Genomic DNA, 25,538 nt, shown 5'->3' on the forward strand with positions numbered 1-25,538 from the left:
AGGTGTAGGTATGATCATCACCAGGGTAAGAGTGACCTAGTGGTAAAGGTGTTCGCCTCTTACCTAAGAGGTTGTGGGTTTGATCATCACCATGATAAGAGTGGCCTAGTGGTAAAGGCGTTCGCCTCTCACCCAAGAGGTTGTAGGTATGATCATCACCAGGGTATGAGTGGCATAGTGGTAAAGGTGTTCGTCTCTCACCCAAGAGGTTGTGGGTTTGATCATCACCAGGATAAGAGTGACCTAGTGGTAAAGGTGTTCGCCTCTCACCCAAGAGGTTGTAGGTTTGATCATCACCAGGGTAAGAGTGACCTAGTGGTAAAGGCGTTCGCCTCTTACCCAAGAGGTTGTGGGTATGATCATCACCAGGGTAAGAGTGACCTAGTGGTAAAGGCGTTCGCCTCTCACTCAAGAGGCTGTGGGTAAATCATCACCAGGGTAAGAGTGACATAAGGTTTAAGATGATCGTTTCTCACCCAAGAGGTTGTATATTTAATCACCACCAGGGTAAGAGTGACCTAGTGGTAAAGGCGTTCGCCTCTCACCCAAGAGGTTGTGGGTTTGATCATCACCAGGGTAAGGGTGACCTAGTGGTAAAGGTGTTTGCCTCTCACCTAAGAGGTTGTAGGTATGCGGCGTTCGCCTCTCAACCACGAGGTTATAGGTTTGATCATCACCAGGGTAAGAGTGACCTAGTGGTAAATGCGTTCGCCTCTCACCCAAGAGGTTGTGGGTTTGATCATCACCAGGTTAAGAGTGACCTAGTGGTAATGGCGTTCGACTCTCACCCAAGAGGTGTAGGTTTGATCATCACCAGGGTAAGAATGACCTAGTGGTAAAGGTGTTCGCCTCTCACCCAAGAGGTTGTAGGTTTGATCATCACCAGGGTAAGAGTGACCTAGTGGTAAAGGCGATCGCCTCTCACCCAAGAGGTTGTGGGTTTGATCATCAGCAGGGTAAGAAGGACCTAGTGGTAAAGGCGTTCGCCTCTCACCCAAGAGGTTGTGGGTTTGATCATCACCAGGGTAGGAGTGGCCTAGTGGTAAAGGCGTTCGCCTCTAACCCAAGAGGTGTAGGTTTGATCATCACCAGGGTAAGAATGACCTAGTGGTAAAGGTGTTCGCCTCTCACCCAAGAGGTTGTAGGTTTGATCATCACCAGGGTAAGAGTGACCTAGTGGTAAAGGCAATCGCCTCTCACCCAAGAGGTTGTGGGTTTGATCATCACCAGGGTAAGAGTGGCCTAGTGGTAAAGGCGTTCGCCTCTCACCCAAGAGGTGTAGGTTTGATCATCACCAGGGTAAGAATGATCTAGTGGTAAAGGTGTTCGCCTCTCACCCAAGAGATTGTAGGTTTGATCATCACCAGGGTAAGAGTGACCTAGTGGTAAAGGCGATCGCCTCTCACCCAAGAGGTTGTGGGTTTGATCATCAGCAGGGTAAGAAGGACCTAGTGGTAAAGGCGTTCGCCTCTCATTCAAGAGGTTGTGGGTTTGATCATCACAAGGGTAGGAGTGGCCTAGTGGTAAAGGCGTTCGCCTCTAACCCAAGAGGTGTAGGTTTGATCATCACCAGGGTAAGAATGACCTAGTGGTAAAGGTGTTCGCCTCTCACCCAAGAGGTTGTAGGTTTGATCATCACCAGGGTAAGAGTGACCTAGTGGTAAAGGCGTTCGCCTCTCACCCAAGAGGTTGTGGGTTTGATCATCAGCAGGGTAAGAGGGACCAAGTGGTAAAGGCAATCGCCTTTCACCCGAGAGGTTGTGGGTTTGATCATCACCAGGGTAAGAGTGGCCTAGTGGTAAAGGCGTTCGCCTCTCACCCAAGAGGTGTAGGTTTGATCATCACCAGGGTAAGAATGACCTAGTGGTAAAGGTGTTCGCCTCTCACCCAAGAGGTTGTAGGTTTGATCATCACCAGGGTAAGAGTGACCTAGTGGTAAAGGCGATCGCTTCTCACCCAAGAGGTTGTGGGTTTGATCATCAGCAGGGTAAGAAGGACCTAGTGGTAAAGGCGTTCGCCTCTCACCCAAGAGGTTGTGGGTTTGATCATCACCAGGGTAGGAGTGGCCTAGTGGTAAAGGCGTTCGCCTCTAACCCAAGAGGTGTAGGTTTGATCATCACCAGGGTAAGAATGACGTAGTGGTAAAGGTGTTCGCCTCTCACCCAAGAGGTTGTAGGTTTGATCATCACCAGGGTAAGAGTGACCTAGTGGTAAAGGCGTTCGCCTCTCACCCAAGAGGTTGTGGGTTTGATCATCAGCAGGGTAAGAGGGACCAAGTGGTAAAGGCAATCGCCTCTCACCCAAGAGGTTGTGGGTTTGATCATCACCAGGGTAAGAGTGGCCTAGTGGTAAAGGCGTTCGCCTCTCACCCAAGAGGTGTAGGTTTGATCATCACCAGGGTAAGAATGACCTAGTGGTAAAGGTGTTCGCCTCTCACCCAAGAGGTTGTAGGTTTGATCATCACCAGGGTAAGAGTGACCTAGTGGTAAAGGCGTTCGCCTCTCACCCAAAAGGTTGTGGGTTTGATCATCAGCAGGGTAAGAGTGACCTAGTGGTAAAGGCATTCGCCTCTCACCCAAGAGGTGTAGGTTTGATCATCACCAGGGTAGGAGTGACCTAGTGGTAAAGGCGTTCGCCTCTCACTCAAGAGGTTGTGGGTTTGATCATCACCAGGGTAAGGGTGACCTAATGGTAAAGGTGTTCGCCTCTCACCCAAGAGGTTGTAGGTATGCGGCGTTCGCCTCTCAACCACGAGGTTATAGGTTTGATCATCACCAGGGTAAGAGTGACCTAGTGGTAAAGGCGTTCGCCTCTCACTCAAGAGGTTGTGGGTAAATCATCACCAGGGTAAGAGTGACATAAGGTTTAAGATGATCGTTTCTCACCCAAGAGGTTGTAGATTTAATCATCACCAGGGTAAGAGTGACCTAGTGGTAAAGGCGTTCGCCTCTCACCCAAGAGGTTGTGGGTTTGATCATCACCAGGGTAAGGGTGACCTAGTGGTAAAGGTGTTCGCCTCTCACCTAAGAGGTTGTAGGTATGCGGCGTTCGCCTCTCAACCACGAGGTTCTAGGTTTGATCATCACCAGGGTAAGAGTGACCTAGTGGTAAAGGCGTTCGCCTCTCACCCGAGAGGTTGTGGGTTTGATCATCACCAGGATAAGAGTGGCCTAGTGGTAAAGGCGTTCGCCTCTCACCCAAGAGGTGTAGGTATGATCATCACCAGGGTAAGAGTGACCTAGTGGTAAAGGTGTTCGCCTCTTACCTAAGAGGTTGTGGGTTTGATCATCACCATGATAAGAGTGGCCTAGTGGTAAAGGCGTTCGCCTCTCACCCAAGAGGTTGTAGGTATGATCATCACCAGGGTATGAGTGGCATAGTGGTAAAGGTGTTCGTCTCTCACCCAAGAGGTTGTGGGTTTGATCATCACCAGGATAAGAGTGACCTAGTGGTAAAGGTGTTCGCCTCTCACCCAAGAGGTTGTAGGTTTGATCATCACCAGGGTAAGAGTGACCTAGTGGTAAAGGCGTTCGCCTCTTACCCAAGAGGTTGTGGGTATGATCATCACCAGGGTAAGAGTGACCTAGTGGTAAAGGCGTTCGCCTCTCACTCAAGAGGCTGTGGGTAAATCATCACCAGGGTAAGAGTGACATAAGGTTTAAGATGATCGTTTCTCACCCAAGAGGTTGTATATTTAATCACCACCAGGGTAAGAGTGACCTAGTGGTAAAGGCGTTCGCCTCTCACCCAAGAGGTTGTGGGTTTGATCATCACCAGGGTAAGGGTGACCTAGTGGTAAAGGTGTTTGCCTCTCACCTAAGAGGTTGTAGGTATGCGGCGTTCGCCTCTCAACCACGAGGTTATAGGTTTGATCATCACCAGGGTAAGAGTGACCTAGTGGTAAATGCGTTCGCCTCTCACCCAAGAGGTTGTGGGTTTGATCATCACCAGGTTAAGAGTGACCTAGTGGTAATGGCGTTCGACTCTCACCCAAGAGGTGTAGGTTTGATCATCACCAGGGTAAGAATGACCTAGTGGTAAAGGTGTTCGCCTCTCACCCAAGAGGTTGTAGGTTTGATCATCACCAGGGTAAGAGTGACCTAGTGGTAAAGGCGATCGCCTCTCACCCAAGAGGTTGTGGGTTTGATCATCAGCAGGGTAAGAAGGACCTAGTGGTAAAGGCGTTCGCCTCTCACCCAAGAGGTTGTGGGTTTGATCATCACCAGGGTAGGAGTGGCCTAGTGGTAAAGGCGTTCGCCTCTAACCCAAGAGGTGTAGGTTTGATCATCACCAGGGTAAGAATGACCTAGTGGTAAAGGTGTTCGCCTCTCACCCAAGAGGTTGTAGGTTTGATCATCACCAGGGTAAGAGTGACCTAGTGGTAAAGGCAATCGCCTCTCACCCAAGAGGTTGTGGGTTTGATCATCACCAGGGTAAGAGTGGCCTAGTGGTAAAGGCGTTCGCCTCTCACCCAAGAGGTGTAGGTTTGATCATCACCAGGGTAAGAATGATCTAGTGGTAAAGGTGTTCGCCTCTCACCCAAGAGATTGTAGGTTTGATCATCACCAGGGTAAGAGTGACCTAGTGGTAAAGGCGATCGCCTCTCACCCAAGAGGTTGTGGGTTTGATCATCAGCAGGGTAAGAAGGACCTAGTGGTAAAGGCGTTCGCCTCTCATTCAAGAGGTTGTGGGTTTGATCATCACAAGGGTAGGAGTGGCCTAGTGGTAAAGGCGTTCGCCTCTAACCCAAGAGGTGTAGGTTTGATCATCACCAGGGTAAGAATGACCTAGTGGTAAAGGTGTTCGCCTCTCACCCAAGAGGTTGTAGGTTTGATCATCACCAGGGTAAGAGTGACCTAGTGGTAAAGGCGTTCGCCTCTCACCCAAGAGGTTGTGGGTTTGATCATCAGCAGGGTAAGAGGGACCAAGTGGTAAAGGCAATCGCCTTTCACCCGAGAGGTTGTGGGTTTGATCATCACCAGGGTAAGAGTGGCCTAGTGGTAAAGGCGTTCGCCTCTCACCCAAGAGGTGTAGGTTTGATCATCACCAGGGTAAGAATGACCTAGTGGTAAAGGTGTTCGCCTCTCACCCAAGAGGTTGTAGGTTTGATCATCACCAGGGTAAGAGTGACCTAGTGGTAAAGGCGATCGCTTCTCACCCAAGAGGTTGTGGGTTTGATCATCAGCAGGGTAAGAAGGACCTAGTGGTAAAGGCGTTCGCCTCTCACCCAAGAGGTTGTGGGTTTGATCATCACCAGGGTAGGAGTGGCCTAGTGGTAAAGGCGTTCGCCTCTAACCCAAGAGGTGTAGGTTTGATCATCACCAGGGTAAGAATGACGTAGTGGTAAAGGTGTTCGCCTCTCACCCAAGAGGTTGTAGGTTTGATCATCACCAGGGTAAGAGTGACCTAGTGGTAAAGGCGTTCGCCTCTCACCCAAGAGGTTGTGGGTTTGATCATCAGCAGGGTAAGAGGGACCAAGTGGTAAAGGCAATCGCCTCTCACCCAAGAGGTTGTGGGTTTGATCATCACCAGGGTAAGAGTGGCCTAGTGGTAAAGGCGTTCGCCTCTCACCCAAGAGGTGTAGGTTTGATCATCACCAGGGTAAGAATGACCTAGTGGTAAAGGTGTTCGCCTCTCACCCAAGAGGTTGTAGGTTTGATCATCACCAGGGTAAGAGTGACCTAGTGGTAAAGGCGTTCGCCTCTCACCCAAAAGGTTGTGGGTTTGATCATCAGCAGGGTAAGAGTGACCTAGTGGTAAAGGCATTCGCCTCTCACCCAAGAGGTGTAGGTTTGATCATCACCAGGGTAGGAGTGACCTAGTGGTAAAGGCGTTCGCCTCTCACTCAAGAGGTTGTGGGTTTGATCATCACCAGGGTAAGGGTGACCTAATGGTAAAGGTGTTCGCCTCTCACCCAAGAGGTTGTAGGTATGCGGCGTTCGCCTCTCAACCACGAGGTTATAGGTTTGATCATCACCAGGGTAAGAGTGACCTAGTGGTAAAGGCGTTCGCCTCTCACTCAAGAGGTTGTGGGTAAATCATCACCAGGGTAAGAGTGACATAAGGTTTAAGATGATCGTTTCTCACCCAAGAGGTTGTAGATTTAATCATCACCAGGGTAAGAGTGACCTAGTGGTAAAGGCGTTCGCCTCTCACCCAAGAGGTTGTGGGTTTGATCATCACCAGGGTAAGGGTGACCTAGTGGTAAAGGTGTTCGCCTCTCACCTAAGAGGTTGTAGGTATGCGGCGTTCGCCTCTCAACCACGAGGTTCTAGGTTTGATCATCACCAGGGTAAGAGTGACCTAGTGGTAAAGGCGTTCGCCTCTCACCCGAGAGGTTGTGGGTTTGATCATCACCAGGATAAGAGTGGCCTAGTGGTAATGGCGTTCGCCTCTCACCCAAGAGGCTTTGGGTTTCATCCCCATCAGGATGAGAGTGGTCTAGAGCCAAAGATGTTCGCCTCTCACTCAAGAAGTTGTGGGTTCGATCTCAACAAGAGTGCCTGCCTCTCACCAAAGACGCTGCAGGTTTGATCCCCACCAGGGTGAGATTGGTCGAGTTGTTAAGGTGTTTGCCTGTCACCGAAGCGGTTGTGGGTTCAGTTCCCACCACAAGTGGCCTAGTGGTATATGTTTGCACCTCTCGCTCAATAAGTTGTGGTTTCGAATCCCACCATGTTCAGAGTCGTCAAGTGGTATTCGTGTTCGCTTCTCAATCAATAGGTTGTAGGGTTAATCCCCACCAATTGAGAGTGGTCTAGTTGTATAAAATTTTATAGTACCCGACGAAATGTCCCTAAATGACACATGTCGCGTGTCTAGTCATCACATTCACACCTCTGGGATTAGGGGCCAATCGTTGTAAAAACAAGATAAACGAGCTTTATAAACAACATCAGTGATGAAGGCAAAATGTGTTTTGTTCTCTTTATTGATTTTTTTTTTCGAATATTCGAATACCGATTTTGACATTCGAATACCAAACGTTTGATCGAATATTCGAATATTCGTTTGCATCCCTAGTATAAATGTTCGCCCTTAACCCAAGCTTAACCTAGTTTGTAGGCTGGATCCCAACCCGAGGTACATTCTCATGGTATCTCAGAAAGGACACCCCATGAAACAAGACACGAAGTTATTTATGTTTTCACAATCTAGCTGAAATAAATTGGTTCAAACTAAGCTCGTTGATAAAATGAGGTCATTATATTAATACATGTTCTAGAATTATGTATTGAAGAATCTGATTTGAGTTCCAAAAGAAAAAAGTTTTGCCTTTACAAGACTCTTCAATAACTTTTAATAATCGGATACCTGTGCGCATGTTAACTTTTCAGGTAAATACAATTAAGAAGAGCAGAAGGAAAGTATACCAGATTTTCTAAATGCTCATTTTGAATCATATTCACTGGTTACACTTTTACTTTAAGCTATTAAATATGAGGGCTAAGTTCACTTTTACAAAAAAGAGATCTCTGATTAGAAATGGGGTCATTGATTTCAGAGCCAGGCGTTATGAAATATTTGCAATTTTTCAAATAACATTGAATCCAACTTGCTTTAAGAAAATAAATTATAACAGAATGCACTCTCTTTTTGTCCGAAAAAATATTTAAAAAATGTAACATGTTAGTATTTGTAATAAAGTATATAACATTTGTCAACGAATTGTTTATCAAAATACTCATGCAGGTGTGATCAAAGAAAGACAACTCAATCTTGTTCAGCCCCATTGTTCCAGAGAGTTGCGTCACATGTTACTGCTGCTAATTTTTTGCATCGCTCCAACAAAAACAACCTGATTTATTAACATCATCAATTCAATTTGCTTGATAATGTTTCGTAATTGGCCTAAATATGTGTTGATATTTGATAAATTTTCATCAGTACAGAACCACGTGAAGATTCTTAATGAAACGTCCCCCTGTTCAATTGTTGATAATATATTACAAATACAGATTCTCTCCTTTGATAATCATATAATGAAATATCCCCGTAGTACTACAGAACGCCCCCTGTATAACTGTTTAAAATATCTTATAAGTATATCTCGGATAATTGATGAAACGTACACCTTGTTGAAAATTTCGTATAAGTACAGACCCCCTCAACCCCTGTAGTACTGTTGAAAATATCTTATGAGTATAGAAACGTTTTTTGGATACTTGATGAAACGCCCCCAGTATTACTGACTTACTGTTGAGAATCTCTCATAAATACAGAACCACTTGTAGGGTTTATGATTACCCCCGCCGCCTGTATTACTGTTGAAACACTCTCATATGTACAGAATCAATCCTTGAATACTTGATAAAACAACCCAGGTTCTGCTGTTGAAACACTCTCATATGTACAGAATCAATCCTTGAATACTTGATAAAACACCCCCGGTTCTGCTGTTGAAACACTCTCATAAGTACAGAATCAATCCTTGTATACTTGATAAAGCACCCCCGGTTCTGCTGTTGAAACACTCTCATAAGTACAGAATCAATCCTTGAATACTTGATAAAACACCCCCGGTTCTGCTGTTGAAACACTCTCATAAGTACAGAATCAATCCTTGAATACTTGATAAAACAACCCCGGTTCTGCTGTTGAAACACTCTCATATGTACAGAATCAATCCTTGAATACTAAATGAAACACCCCTGTTCTACTGTTGAAACACTCTCATAAGTACAGAATCAATCCTTGAATACTTGATAAAACACCCCCGGTTCTGCTGTTGAAACACTCTCATAAGTACAGAATCAATCCTTGAATACTTGATAAAGCACCCCCGGTTCTGCTGTTGAAACACTCTCATAAGTACAGAATCAATCCTTGAATACTTGATAAAACACCCCCGGTTCTGCTGTTGAAACACTCTCATAAGTACAGAATCAATCCTTGAATACTTGATAAAACACCCCCGGTTCTGCTGTTGAAACACTCTCATATGTACAGAATCAATCCTTGAATACTTGATAAAACACCCCCGGTTCTGCTGTTGAAACACTCTCATAAGTACAGAATCAATCCTTGAATACTTGATAAAGCACCCCCGGTTCTGCTGTTGAAACACTCTCATAAGTACAGAATCAATCCTTGAATACTTGATAAAGCACCCCCGGTTCTGCTGTTGAAACACTCTCATAAGTACAGAATCAATCCTTGAATACTTGATAAAACACCCCCAGTTCTGCTGTTGAAACACTCTCATAAGTACAGAATCAATCCTTGAATACTTGATAAAACAACCCCGGTTCTGCTGTTGAAACACTCTCATATGTACAGAATCAATCCTTGAATACTAAATGAAACACCCCTGTTCTACTGTTGAAACACTCTCATAAGTACAGAATCAATCCTTGAATACTTGATAAAACACCCCCGGTTCTGCTGTTGAAACACTCTCATAAGTACAGAATCAATCCTTGAATACTTGATAAAGCACCCCCGGTTCTGCTGTTGAAACACTCTCATAAGTACAGAATCAATCCTTGAATACTTGATAAAACACCCCCGGTTCTGCTGTTGAAACACTCTCATAAGTACAGAATCAATCCTTGAATACTTGATAAAACACCCCCGGTTCTGCTGTTGAAACACTCTCATAAGTACAGAATCAATCCTTGAATACTTGATAAAACACCCCCGGTTCTGCTGTTGAAACACTCTCATAAGTACAGAATCAATCCTTGAATACTTGATAAAGCACCCCCGGTTCTGCTGTTGAAACACTCTCATAAGTACAGAATCAATCCTTGAATACTTGATAAAGCACCCCCGGTTCTGCTGTTGAAACACTCTCATAAGTACAGAATCAATCCTTGAATACTTGATAAAGCACCCCCGGTTCTGCTGTTGAAACACTCTCATAAGTACAGAATCAATCCTTGAATACTTGATAAAGCACCCCCGGTTCTGCTGTTGAAACACTCTCATAAGTACAGAATCAATCCTTGAATACTTGATAAAGCACCCCCGGTTCTGCTGTTGAAACACTCTCATAAGTACAGAATCAATCCTTGAATACTTGATAAAAAAACCCCGGTTCTGCTGTTGAAACACTCTCATTTGTACAGAATCAATCCTTGAATACTTGATAAAACAACCCCGTTTCTGCTGTTGAAACACTCTCATATGTACAGAATCAATCCTTGAATACTAAATGAAACACCCCTGTTCTACTGTTGAAACACTCTCATATGTACAGAATCAATCCTTGAATACTTGATAAAACACCCCTGTTCTACTGTTGAAACACTCTCATATGTACAGAATCAATCCTTGAATACTTGATAAAACAACCCCGGTTCTACTGTTGAAACACTCTCATTTGTACAGAATCAATCCTTGAATACTTGATAAAACACCCCCGGTTCTGCTGTTGAAACACTCTCATATGTACAGAATCAATCCTTGAATACTTGATAAAACAACCCCGGTTCTGCTGTTGAAACACTCTCATATGTACAGAATCAATCCTTGAATACTTGATAAAACAACCCCGGTTCTGCTGTTGAAACACTCTCATATGTACAGAATCAATCCTTGAATACTTGATAAAACACCCCAGGTTCTGCTGTTGAATCACTCTCATATGTACAGAATCAATCCTTGAATACTTGATAAAACAACCCCGGTTCTGCTGTTGAAACACTCTCATATGTACAGAATCAATCCTTGAATACTTGATAAAGCACCCCCGGTTCTGCTGTTGAAACACTCTCATAAGTACAGAATCAATCCTTGAATACTTGATAAAACAACCCCGGTTCTACTGTTGAAACACTCTCATTTGTACAGAATCAATCCTTGAATACTTGATAAAACAACCCCGGTTCTGCTGTTGAAACACTCTCATATGTACAGAATCAATCCTTGAATACTAAATGAAACACCCCTGTTCTACTGTTGAAACACTCTCATATGTACAGAATCAATCTTTGAATACTTGATAAAACACCCCTGTTCTACTGTTTGAAACACTCTCATATGTACAGAATCAATCCTTGAATACTTGATAAAACAACCCCGGTTCTACTGTTGAAACACTCTCATTTGTACAGAATCAATCCTTGAATACTTGATAAAACAACGCCGGTTCTGCTGTTGAAACACTCTCATATGTACAGAATCAATCCTTGAATACTTGATAAAACAACCCCGGTTCTGCTGTTGAAACACTCTCATATGTACAGAATCAATCCTTGAATACTTGATAAAACAACCCCGGTTCTGCTGTTGAAACACTCTCATATGTACAGAATCAATCCTTGAATACTTGATAAAACACCCCAGGTTCTGCTGTTGAAACACTCTCATATGTACAGAATCAATCCTTGAATACTTGATAAAACAACCCCGGTTCTGCTGTTGAAACACTCTCATATGTACAGAATCAATCCTTGAATACTTGATAAAACAACCCCGGTTCTGCTGTTGAAACACTCTCATATGTACAGAATCAATCCTTGAATACTTGATAAAACACCCCCGGTTCTGCTGTTGAAACACTCTCATATGTACAGAATCAATCCTTGAATACTTGATAAAACAACCCCCGTTATACTGTTGAAACACTCTCATATGTACAGAATCAATCATTGGAGACTTTATGAAGCAGGTCCTTTAAGGGATGTATTCAATAATTCATTTACATCTAGCTTAAGTTTAAGAGTAGAATTTCAGTGTTTTCATTGGACTGTAAACATAATTTGCCATCTTGAAGCAGTTGCATTAAGAATCGTACCTAGAATTTTTCATAAATTTCTTAACGTCATTTTTGAACTTGATTTCCAAAAATATTTGTGATCAAATTGAAAATGTACAAATGTTATGAATATACCATAAAATTATTGAAAGTTAGTATTTCAGACATTTATAATAATCAAATTTTATGACCAATGAGATTCTAACTAAGGACAATAAGTGAGGATACACCTTTAAATGTTTTATGACAACCGTCCCAGTACCGCACTGTTGATAATCTATTATGGCTATTGGTATGACAAACGCATTAAGAATTCTTGATAAAATGACCCTATATCCTAGGCAAAATTATTCTCGAGTTATTGCATAGAAAAGGATTTCAAAACATTTACTGTGGCCTTGAGTTTTTGGGTCATTATGAAGATTAGACATAGTTTTTGATAAACCATCTACCAAACAGACAAACATTTCCAAATCGTTATGTATCTTTTCTTCAGAGGAGGTATACTAAAAAAAACTCCAAATATGAAAGTCAGAGTAAATAAAAACTGCATATGGGCTGAAGGAAACAAAAACATGACTGATTAGTATTTATTTCAAGCACATTTCATTAATATAATCATATAAAATAACCATTAACAGAAACACGATCATATATCAACAGTTCTAAACAATCATAGAAATTCATTGGCATATGATATTTTATTTATCAATGATCCAATTTTCATTGTCAACAAATTTGAACCTCATACAAAATTGTAAGAAAAAACATCCATATAATAATGCAAAACTGTATCATATGTATTAATATTTTTATACTTTTATTGAACCATCATTATCAACATGTTGATTATTACATTTAAGATATAAGTGCATTGTATCTATTTTATACTCCCCGCCAAGTTTGGCTCGTTTGACAATCAGGACGCATATATTAATCGACTGTTGTAAGTGGATGGTAATGCTCGTCAGTTCTTACTCCGCCAAACAAGGGATATAACTAAAATTTATTCGAGACAGAGCGAAGAAACTTGATACTGATATTAGTGACGGCCATAATAAGTCGGTGCAAAGAAGGTACAAACATACCAAAAAGACAAATATGTGTCATATAATATATTGGGCCAATTTTGAAGAAATATTTTGGGCCATTTTTGAAATATATAGAACTTATTAGACATACAAGTTGTAAACATTTATTGTCCTACTACTGCTTAGTACGGAAATACATTTTCGATTTATCCCGATTGAATAATCGATTTACAATACTAGTAATTGTCTGATTATCCAACACGTAAACATACATACTGTCTAAGTAAATGGATGAATGAAACAGCATCTACCGCCGCGGCCAACACCAAGGTTATAAAAATGCCACACCTTTTTATCTTAGAAAAACAGAAAAAAGCTTAAGGGAATTTATTGGACAAAGGTCTGTTACAATGTTTTTTGACATAGGATATTACATTCGTTGCCATTTAATACAAGAAAATATAGAGCAAGTTATTCTTCCGTCAAGAGTTTCATTTCTTTTGATTTAAATGGCAACAAATGCAAGAAAATGTTTATCACATAACACATTCTTTACAAAAAATGAAAATTGTACTATTTTACGGTAGTAAACATTGACGCTAGAAAAGAAGGGCAAAATGATGTCCAATTCGAGTTATTACAAGAAAATGGGTAATTATTCTCTCGAATATACTTATATAATTATACACTCGAAAACATCAACCTCATGTAATGACAGACTATCCGCATACACGTTTTAATAATATGGGACTTTACTATCCCACCATCTCCAAATATTGCACACTGCCCGATCGTCACCAATGGTCAGAAATTGTCATGGAGGGCTGGTTGACTACACAGATGTGGAGGAAATTGTCCGGGTAACTGAGGTGTTCTGATAACCAGAGGATGGGTGTCTCGCCGGGTACCTCGATTCCTTGTATTAATACTCTCTTATTACCATCTTCATCTGAAAAATAACAAGTTATTCAGAATTCATTCTTCACGAGTTATCGGAATTGTCCTGGTTTCTGAGATGTTTGGATAAACAGAAGATGGTCGTCTCATCAGGTAGTTCCATTCCTTCGATTAAAGCCCTCTTATTACTTCGGTTTTTGCTAATTCAAATTCAGTGACAATTTAAAGTCACAGGCTGGCATATTTTGGCGGTATTTCATGCTTACATACAGACGTATGACAATTACAAAAAAACAATATACCCCACTTTTTTCAAAAGGGGGCATAAAAATAAGGTTTCTTTCTTATTAACTAACAAAGTCCCGGAAACTTCATCCTGGACATCAGTAGGATATAATTATAATTCAAAAGACACATATTGCACTTTTTGTAATACCATTAAGTGGGATAACCCCTGGTGGAAGGACTTGCGAGCAATTCAGAAACTATCAATTTATAAACTACATGTAGAATATTTCATCAAATAGAACCTACCCGCTTGTTCTTGACTTGACAATTTTAACATAAAGTAAATTGATGATTTACTGTGTTGATAACATAAAATGTTTCAATATAGCGTGAACATTTTTCATTTATGACTTCACAGGAAAAGTTATAATGAATATAAAATTATGCCATGAAGGTAATTCATGATTGAGACTTCATTTATGACAACATCTGGCATATCTAAGTTTAATTTCCATAACCTGGAATTATCTGCTGCTGATTCCTGTAAACTGATCTTTCTTTAAAGGGGTGTTTATTACTTCGCCTTGCGACACCTTATTAAACACTAGATGGAGTAGACGCCTACAGGTTTCAGACATTTTTGAACCTTTGACATACAGACGTGTGTGTGTTTTGTACCCGATATGCCACATCACCATGGTAAACTTTCATGGCAAAGGTTTGTATGTTTTTAAATCCTAAAATTGCAACAGTTCTGTGTCAGTTACCTCATCATTTACAAAGTTTTAGTAGATTTATTAGTTCTATATGTGGTATTATATAACATTTACATCAATCTACACACAAACAGAAGAAAACAGCAAAACTGTTTGTTTGTTTTTCTTTGTTGATTGTTTTAAGGGAGGTGGTATGTTAAATCAAAATGGGTTCGGAGTGTATAAAGTATGCTTCGGTACTGTAATCATTAACAGAGTGGTCAATAATTAAACATGACCATGAACCCCAGAGACAACAGCTTCGTCAAAGCCTAATGATACAGGTTTTTTTCCAAAATAATAGATCAGGATGAACGAGTTATTCAATATATTTCTATATTGTGTGTGTATACCTAAATCAAGAAGAACGAGTTGATCAATATATGTTTATAATGTTTGTGTATACCTAGATCTGGAAAAAAGTGTTGATCAATATATCTGTATAATGTTTGGGTATAGCTAGATATAGAAAACGTGTTTATCAATATATCTGTATATTGGTTGTTCACATCTACTGTATACCTAGATCTGGAAGAACGTGTTTAATCAGGTCATCTAGCGTGTGTTCCTGGCCCTCCTCGGAGAACGGTCGGAACAACTTCTGTATAAAACCAGTCTCACTCTGTAACAGAAGTAATACAATTCTCCAAGTGCTATGTATCCAGATAAATCCTGCTTTGTAATAGATATTAGTGTAGTGACAGATTTATTCAGACTAAACAAGAACGAACACCAACCAACCCTCATGTTTATTTCAATCTGAATTTCATCTGAATATCTTGACCAATTTTTACTTATGACAATGGTTAGTTTTTAAACTAATTGACGACAACGCCTTCAATGAGACAAGGGCTATCACATTATCCCAACATATTTCTTCAAAAACACCCAGACCAGGTAAGAATATAATTCTAGAGTAGCATGCAAAATTGCTCATGTTACAAGCTTGAATCGTTTTGACATTGTTCTGAATATTAAATTATTAAAGTTAATGGGCTTCTATGGAAACTTGTATAAAGACTCAGTTGAATATTTTGTTTTTACTTGTGGCAATGGTTAGTGGTTGGACTTCAATGACGACAAGTTTCATTTGAATATCTTAAGCATGATTTTACTGCTTGCAATGGGTTTTTTTTTTGCACTTAGATGACGACAAGTTTCATTTAAATATTTTGAGCATTATTTTACTCATGGCAATGAAAAGTTTATGTACTTTAAAACTGCACTCTCACAAATTGAACATTTGGACAACTTTTTTATTTTTTGTCTTGGAATGAGCCAATTTTTGCGAAAATCCATGGCAAACAGTTAAATAAGACTGCCGACAAAAAATTACATTGCATATTTGTAGTTAAGTTCAAAAAATGATGTTTTGAGCGTTTTTCTTAAACCGTTAGTAACGGTTTAGAATATAAAACATTAATTTTCGAACGGAAATATGAAAATCTACGATCTGATTTTTTGTCAGCAATGTTATATCATTGGTTTGCAGTACTGACGCAAAATTTTGCTCTTTCCAAGACAAAAAATAAAAAAAAATGTGAAAATGGTAAATCTGTGAGAGTGCAGCTTTAATGACCACAAGTTTCATTTGAATAACTTGAGCATTATTTTACTTGTGCAATGGTTAGTTTTTCACTTCAATGAAGACAACCATGTCAATGATACAAATGCTTTCACATTAAATTTGAAAAAAACATCAGGCAAGTTAAAAATATTATTATATAGTAGCATGCTACATTACTAACGTTACAAGCTTGGATCATTTTGACAACGTTTCGAATAGTGAAATATACCTGGTAGATTCTAAACGGAATGTACTTGATGCTCTCCTCATCTGTGTTCTCCATCAGCTTCTTGTTGATTGGCCAGAACTGGTCAAACCTGTCTGGAATTTACAATATTTGCTACCCTGTTCATACACATACATTAACTTGTGTATAGTTTTGACTACCTCAGGAAATAAAATATACCATTTTATATTGACAAAATTTTCTTTAATTGGTTAACATTAGCACTGTAAGCCTCTTGTTTCTTTAATTGGTTAACATTAGCACTGTAAGCCTCTTGTTTCTTTAATTGGTTAACATTAGCACTGTAAGCCTCTTGTTTCTTTAATTGGTTAACATTAGCACTGTAAGCCTCTTGTTTCTTTAATTGGTTAACATTAGCACTGTAAGCCTCTTGTTTCTTTAATTGGTTAACATTAGCACTGTAAGCCTCTTTTTTAAGCACTCTTATATATATACAATAAGCACCCAAACTGGTTTCAAGGCGTTTACAAACAGGGTACCAGTGCTAAAATTATTAATGTTCATGGCCCCGTCTCAAAAATGATCGTAAGCAAAAAGACTATATATTTCCAGGCATAACTCTGTATTGGCTTAAACTGCATTTCAATAAAAGTATCTTATTGATATTCATCGTACAAAACTATTAACATTGATTCCAAATTAATAAACAAGAAATGCCGCAATGCGATGAAACCAGGTTTTTAATGATCGACAGAAGAACTTCAGCCTGTGTCTGTTTTTCTATTTTTAGTAACAGTGACATTGACCCTAGGGACCCAAAATGCAATCCATTGAAAGGTATCCATAAACTTTTCCTTTATACCTGGTTTGGTCAAGATATGTGGACCCTGACTAAAATTATTCAGTTTCAACTATTTTTCTATTTTTAGTAACAGTGACCTTGACCCTAGGGGCCCCAAACGCAATCCCATGAAAGTATCCATAAACTCTTCTTATTAACCAAGTTTGGTCAAGATATGTCAACCCTAACTAAAGATATTCAGTTTCAACCATTTTTCTGTTTTTAGTAACAGTAACCTTGACCCTAGGGACCCCAAACGCAATACCATAAAAAGTATCCACAAACTCTTCTTATAAACCGCCCGAACAACGACGTTTGTCATTCTAATAACCAGGTTTCACTATGTGAAAGCCTGGTTAATAATGTGTTTTAAAAATTCAGAATTGAACAAAAGTGAACACACCATTGACAACGCCCATCCACATATTCTTGTGGTCCTTCTTCTGCATACTGTTGATAATGCTGCTACGATGTTTGAGAGCATCTGCCTCTTTCACTGTCGACATGAACACCGATTCTACGGCTTCACGGCCTGGACAGTGAAGAAGTTCACTTTCTGGAAACTCCTGCATGATTAAATAATGTTCACTGTAATTAAGTTGTTTATTACACCAGCTATTAAATGAATGCTAAGCGATGAATATTTTCTTCTTTTTATCTATTATTTAGTAAATGATCTATACAGAAGTCAAAACTAAAATAACTTCACAACCAGGACAGTGAAGTTCTTTATTTTCTAGAAAGTCCTGCATGATACAAATTTGTTCTAGTTGAAATAAATGGAATATAAAATCAGTTGTACTGTGGTCATTTAACAAACAGGAAGTTTTCAGTATATTCTTCTTTGGAACATAAATGATTAACTATTAGTACTGAAGCCATAACTAAATGTAATTTGGTTGTTTAGTCAGGGGTGTTTACATAAATACTGCTATTAGCGATTTGGTACATATATATATAGAGAGAGAGATGAGACATAAACAGTGCATTACTGCTGAAGAAAATCACATTTAGGTACGAAGTTGCTCCTACGATAATGTATAGCCTCTAGCTGCCCAAACAATATTTAAGCTTTGATTTGCCATCAAGATGACATATTATTAGTATTATCATTTTTTATATTCCTCGATTTAATAGTACATGTGAAAGGTTCAAACAACACAAATGTACATACCTGAATTCATTATATTGATTAGGCCTAAAAAAAAATAATGTCCGTTTCGGGTAACCCGACCCTACCTATAAAAATGCGCCGACCCTAACTATTTTTTTTCCGTTTCTGAGCAAAAAATATTCGTTAGCGAATAGAGAGTTACGAAGGGCAGATAAATGTAGATTTTAATCAGAATTATTGTTAATATGATAAAACAAAGTCAGGCAATGACAGTAATGTAGGAAAGACTGCCATGTGCAAGAAAATGCTCTGAACTTACGACAGATTTTGAAAAGAAATAATAAAAAAAAAAAAAAAAATCCCTACCTACCCTCCTAGAAATTTTGGGAAGGTTACCCTAAACAAACAATTTTTTTTTGGCCTTACCTGAAAGTGCATCGTAAGTTTCCACGGCAACCCGGAGTCTAAATGCCCATACATGTCATACAAAACACCAATGGGGTAGTGCCTGTAAAGAAAATGTGCAAAAGAAGTTGTGACAAGAGCGCTGCGCTGTTTTCAGTCGAAAAAGGGGCACAAGTCCACACCTAGTAAAACCAGATTCATGGGTATTGCAATACATGTGCCAATGTTTGAGGCTTTGTACTGCAATGACAACCCCAAGGCTATACCAATAACAAATATCTTTCTTTATTTTTCTAACACACCGGATAGACATTTCCGGTGATTTCAGCCGTGCTGGAAAACTCCATCTGGCATCCCCCCATGCCAGATGAGTCACGCGCTGTGACGTAATACTTTCAATTTCTTTTATAAAACACGCAATGTAACCATAGTTATGAGATTTTAATAGATGAGTTCCATTAACATTAACTTTACAAAAATATTCCTTAAAAACAAAACAAAATAACCCTTAAAATATGTCATAGCGAAGGAACTTATTGACGTATGCAGTGAATACAAATTACTGGGCGTCATGACGTCAGTAAACATCATCGCACACGCTTTTTGGTGAAATGTACAAAAACGCGCTTTCTTATGTATTTTCTTCACAAAAAATGTAATTTAAGTTACGCTAGAAAAAATATCTATCATGTGTGTCTGTTCCGGATAGAAATATCCGACCTTCGGGCACGCTGCATAGCCGGTAACTCGGCAAGCCTCGTTACCTGGCAACGCAGGTGCCCTCAAGTCGGATTTTTGACACATGACAGATATTATTTGTATAGCACAGCATCGCATCGGATTTGTGCATATTTGTTCATGTTAATGAAACTTTATATGTATACCATAATATATATCATAAGGCGTGTTATCCTCAATTAAATCAACGTCAATATCTTGACTGCATAGGGAGAGTGATCTTTAAGAAAAAATGTATCAATAATTTCAAATTCAAATATTAAATTCTTCCTTTACCATAGTTTAGGCAATGACAAATGGACATTATTTGTATACTTTCAATGGGTGGCTGGGTCTGCAGCTCAAAAGTCAGTTTTTTGGCGCATACTTGTTTACCGTAAAATGCAATTATTTGAAATATACAATTTACACTGAGTAGTTAATTGTTTCAGATGTAGGGACCTACACATGTATTTAATACTTTCTTCAGCATTTTAATTGCTTAGGTTGTAATGATATTAAAAATAATTATGTTGGAATACATGTATATTGCGATCTGACGCTGAAAAAACTTTTTTTCTATCATTTACCCTAATTTGGTATTTAAAATTTTAAAGACATTAAATTACATTCAGGAAATGACTTTGTTGATATTGTATCATGAATTTGTGCACGCTGATGTTTAATTTGGATAGCAGAACGGGCTCAATTTTGAAAACAGTGACAAATATCAAATTGATATTTTCACAGTTTAAAACAATGAAATATAATTTAAATTTCATTGATAAATTAGCCACCGGAAAGCATGTAACATGTATTTTTTTATCGTATTTATTTCCATGTAGTGTAGGTAGATTCTGAAATTTAAACATGACTCTAAACGAAGAATATATTTGGTATGGCCTTAGTGTGAGAGAAATTAACAGTCCCTAGATCTCACCATTTTAAAGGTTGTCCATCACACTCAAGCCACATTTCTCCCACTTTTTCTTTGTCCACATGCTGGGAAAAATACTTGGAGACCTTTTCAGTTACCAATGGGAAGTAACTCTGTCTAGGAACGTGAGCCTGAAAATGGAACTTGTAAAGTTAATACTTTTTTTTACATTTTAGCTCGATTTTCAAGACAGAGGAATATTAAAAGAAATCACTTTTAAATCCACTGTGCATAATGATTGTTCAGGTGAGGCTGTTTATATTCTTTCTTTGTCACTTTGACTTTACCCTCATATATTTGTTCAAATATAATAAAATATCGGGTCAACACAGGTACAAAATAATAAAGTATTCTTGCCTGATTCAATTCTGTTTTAAAAGTAGTATGGGTCTCAGGGATTAAGCTAGAAGTAGGCTATATTCAACTTCAAGCCATCCCATGAAAAAGTTTCCTTAAACTTTAAGACTTCCCTGTATAGACCAGGGAAAATTTTTCTTAAACTGTCAGATATCTGTGTATTTTGAAATGAGGGGGAAGTTACCCTAAACTTTAAAACTTCCCATATTCCGACATCTTGAAAAAGTTTCCCTTAACAGCGAGATTTCCCTGTTTTTCAAGTCGAGGGAGAATTTCCCTACACTGTCAGACTTCTACCTAAATTGAGCTAAGTGAGGTGAGTACTTTCCTAAATGAACCCACTTTAACCTATTTAAAGGCCTAGTTTAATCCTTCAATAAGTGTACCCCCCCCCCCCCCCAAAAAAAAACAACACTATTGTACACAACTTCTGTGTATTGATCTTAATCTAATTGCCTAATTGTCTTATCAGATCTTGGATCTGAGTATCCTGCTGTACATTTTGGAGGTTTTTTATTAGAAATGTACCCTAAATGGCCCTGAGCCAACAAACATATAACCAGAAAATTGGGCCCTACTGTGACATCAGTGCAATTAACAGGGGATGCACAGCAGGGGATTGTCATGCCAAACATTCCTTAAACTAGGCCTTTAAAGCTGAAGGAATTAACTGTCAGACTTCTACATATTTTGAGCTGAGGAAAAACTTTTCCTAAACAGTCAGACTTCTACCTATTTTAAACCAAGGGAGAACTTTCCCTTAACCTATTTTGAGCTGAGGGATTACAATAACAGACTTCTTCCTAGTTTAACTGCAGAAGAACTTTCCTTCAAATGTTAGACATCAACCTTGTGTAAACTGAGGGAAAAGTTTCCCTAATCTGTTTGTCAGAATTCTATCTGCTTTGAGTTGAGGGGGATGTTTTTCTGATCTGTTTGTCAAACCTCAACCTATTTTAAACTGTGGGAGAAGATTCTCTGGTCTGTCTGTCAGACCTCAACCTATTTTAAACTGTGGGAGAAGATTCTCTGGTCTGTCTGTCAGACCTCAACCTATTTTAAACTGTGGGAGAAGATTCTCTGGTCTGTCTGTCAGGCTTCAAACTATTTTTAACAGAGGGGGAAGTTTCTCTGATCTGTTTGTCAGACCTCATTATTCATTATTTTACATGATAAAAGAATAATTGGTTTCTGTCTTAGTGGAATTAGCCAGTTTAAAAATAGCACATACTGGTTCCCCATTTTTAGTGTGTATACATACTAAGACTGTGAAGGTCATGTATGAGAACTGTAAATATACCAACACTATTTTAAAATATAATTACGTGGTCAGCAGTCCCAGTTAATTTCAAATTGGAAAAATATCCCAAAACAGCGAAAGACACTTGTATCATAGGTGATAAGGTACATCAGTGACCATAACCTTTTACCTTAATGGCCCCAAAATAAACAGGTCATCTTATGGTCATGACCAAAGTGCATGCCGATAATGAAGAATCAGTATGCACTTTCTGACACTACACCAAGTGGTACATATCTTATCATTAAAAATCCCTGTAATTTGTCTAGTAAAGGCCACCATGACCTTAAAGAGGCTGTCACACGTATGATAAAATAGCGGAAAAAAAGAGAAAATTGTCGAAAACTGACATAAACTTGGCATCAATGTGTACAATGCATTGAAACTTACTAGCTGAAGTACCACATAGTTTACAATTTATTTAAGTTTAGCAGTTATTTCTTATTTTTCCATTAAAAAAAGATTACTGGGTTTGTCTACCAGCGTAGAATTCATTCCTTCTGCTTGATTGGCTAGACGGTGTTATCACGTGATATTACCGAGGTAGGTCTATAGCTTAATTATGTCACCAAATTAGAAAAAGCCTTTGTAGCGCAGTGAGTAAGACGCTGGACTACAATTTTGGCGACAAAAATTCATTTTCATTTTGGTACTTTTTTTTACAATTATGATATCAAAGTGTATCACATTCTATTAGATAATTGTCCTCAGATTCGTTACAGAAAAAAAAACTTTTTTGTGGCCAATCTGTGACACAGTCCCTTTAAAATATTGACCCCATCCAATATTGAAAAACCTTGGTGTCATCTACTGATCATGACCAATGCACATACCAAGTTTGGAAACTCTACACCCATTAGTGTAAAAATTATTAATCGGAAACTCTATGATTTTTAAAAAAAAAACACAATGACCTTGACATTTAATCCTGAATCAATTTCCCGACCTTGACCAATAGGTAATTTTCTGACCTAGACCAACATGCATACAAAGTTTAAAGTATGTACACTTAGTCATTAAGATATTGATCAGATCATGATGCGCATATAATTTTTAAGTTAAGGTCACCATGACCTTGATCTATGAGCTGTTCATTCTTATATCGTTCAACTTGTTTTCAAACCTTTTTATTCAACAAACCTATCAGCATATTAATGAATGGCACTATATTGCTACATTTGGTAAATGTATAAAGGTCCATGCTCCTCAAAAAAAGCCTTGGTAGGCGGAAATATATACTATTTCAGAAGGGGAAATGGGCTGGAAAAAACACAGGGACCAGAATCAATAGGGGCCATCTTCGACCCTATTTCCATCATGATCATGTGTTAAAGGGGCTGAACACCAGAATAAATGATTGCAAAGAAAAAACGAAATTGTCAAATCATAAAATTGACATCGTTGTGTTCAACGCATTTGATCTTACTTACTGATGTATCACATGTACGACACAAGTGTCTTGCACAGATTTTGCACATTTTCAAAATTAAAAATGAACTAGGGTTGTCAACCCCGTAAATTCAAGTAAGTTTAAAATAACGTCAGAAAAATTTACATGATTGTTGCAATCATTATTTTAATCATGTAAAATGATGTATCATTGGCATCCTCCTAGCTTTCATTGACAATTCTAGGTTTGTTTGCCGATTCTGGGACAAGCTGGTTTATAGCCCCTTTAAGATTGTAAACAAAAACTAGTGTGACACTGAGCTTTCTGCAGGGGACACAACAATCACCAACTCTCATGACCTTAGATAGTCTATTAAGATCAATGGTATGTTATATGTTTAAACAAAAAAGAAATTGAATGATGATATATTAAAAGGTACATACAAAAACATTTTCTGGCTTTTCCTGCTCAATCTCGTCCTCAGCCAGCGAGAAGCACACCGGGATCCTCCCGTCCCAATTCTCTCTCAGGATTGCTCTGTCATCTCCCATGGCTCATAGTGGACATAGAGAATGCTTCTGAAAATAAAATGATCTTCATCTCCAATGGCTCATTGTGGACACTGAGGTCTCTTCTAAAATCAAAATCAAATCATTGTCATCTCGCATAGGTCATCGAAGTAACGGAGGACGCTTCTGAATTCATTCTAAATGATTGTCATCTCCCATTGCTTCCCCACCTAGTCTAAAATCATAGACATGTTATACGGGATTCTTCCAATCCCTATCGTCTAAACGGGAATGTACAAAAAAACGGGGGTGTTTTAAAAATATTGAAATTGTTTTAAGTGAAGTATTTTATGGTTGAAATTGATCATAAAGAGTTATATTCATATTTCACCATGTAAGTGAAATGTTATTTTGCAATAAACAAGAATTTAATGCATTAAAACAAGTTGTTTACCTTTCCAATAAAACGAAAGTTGACTGACACAGACAACAATTATGCAAAGGGGAACAACTCGATACAATCGTAATAACTCGGCTTCCTCCGACAAAGCTTCGAGATAGACCTCTTTACACAATTGTAACAACTCGGCCATGGCCGAAATGTTCCGAGCGATTTAAAACTGTGCCCTAGAGCCTTGCAGGTGCCCTTCATGTATATATCGTTATGTTTTGACAGAATGAAATGAAGTAAAGCCGTCAAACTCATAATTATAAGTTGGATATTTATTTTTTGTGTACGGAACTAATATAAAATAACATTATCTGGTAATATTTCTTGATATTTATGATATTTTATAGACGCTATATGCTTTAACCCGGAATCCTGATCGGAACAACTACCCACTTTTGATACTAAACAATTTGTATGTGAAGGTTTTGCCATATCAAAAATATAAAAAAAATCCGTCAACATACAATTATTTGGACTACCCACTTTTGATACTAATCAATTTGTTAGTGAAGGATTTGCCATATCAATAATCTAAAAAAAATCTGTTAATGTACAATTATTTGGACTTCCCCACCCCTCTTCCATCACTAACAACTACGGTATACAATCCACAAACACAATGAGTTATTAAATCCCGGAGTACAAACAACCTTGCATACTCTTCTGTATGTACTAATAAAAATGAAAGGGGTTCCCGGGTTTTAGCCATCCCCTGCCCCTCTTCCGACTTCCCCACCCCTATACAACCACCAACAACTACGACATACAACCCACGAACACAATGAAGTATTATATCCAGTCGTACAAATGACCACGAATACCCTAATAATGAAAATTTACGGGGTTTTCGGGTTTTCCCAGGTCTTCGTGTTTTCGGTAATTTCACGGACCCTATCTAATAATAATAGATAAATAGCTTTAAACATTTCACATTAAGCTTTAAACATTGCTATACTGTGAGATTAACAAACATACTAAAACCAATTTACCACTGAAAACATTATTGAAGACAAAAAATGACAATATTGTAAAATGTAATGGATATGTCACAATCCGAATTTCCTCCCAGTTTCCTTCTTCGTAGAGAGTATTTAGTTCAAGGTAGACAACTTTCGTTTGAACCCAACGATAAAATGAAGCTTAAATGTGGC

General features: G+C 38.8%; 1 protein-coding gene across 1 annotated transcript; it reads right to left on the bottom strand.

The window, feature by feature from the left end:
- Positions 1-12,277: 12,277 nt before the first annotated feature.
- On the bottom strand, positions 12,278-25,488 carry LOC128236438 (autophagy protein 5-like). The gene is made up of 8 exons (XM_052951298.1): positions 25,377-25,488; positions 23,871-24,005; positions 20,384-20,511; positions 18,748-18,829; positions 17,611-17,773; positions 16,409-16,500; positions 15,135-15,234; positions 12,278-13,681 (listed from the first exon to the last, which is right to left on the bottom strand). The coding sequence occupies exons 2-8, from the start codon at positions 23,976-23,978 to the stop codon at positions 13,527-13,529; spliced, it is 828 nt and encodes a 275-aa protein (XP_052807258.1). The 5' UTR covers positions 23,979-24,005; positions 25,377-25,488; the 3' UTR covers positions 12,278-13,526.
- Positions 25,489-25,538: the final 50 nt, after the last annotated feature.

Source organism: Mya arenaria, chromosome 6, assembly GCF_026914265.1.
Source record: "Mya arenaria isolate MELC-2E11 chromosome 6, ASM2691426v1".
NCBI classification, from domain to species: Eukaryota; Metazoa; Mollusca; class Bivalvia; order Myida; family Myidae; genus Mya; species Mya arenaria.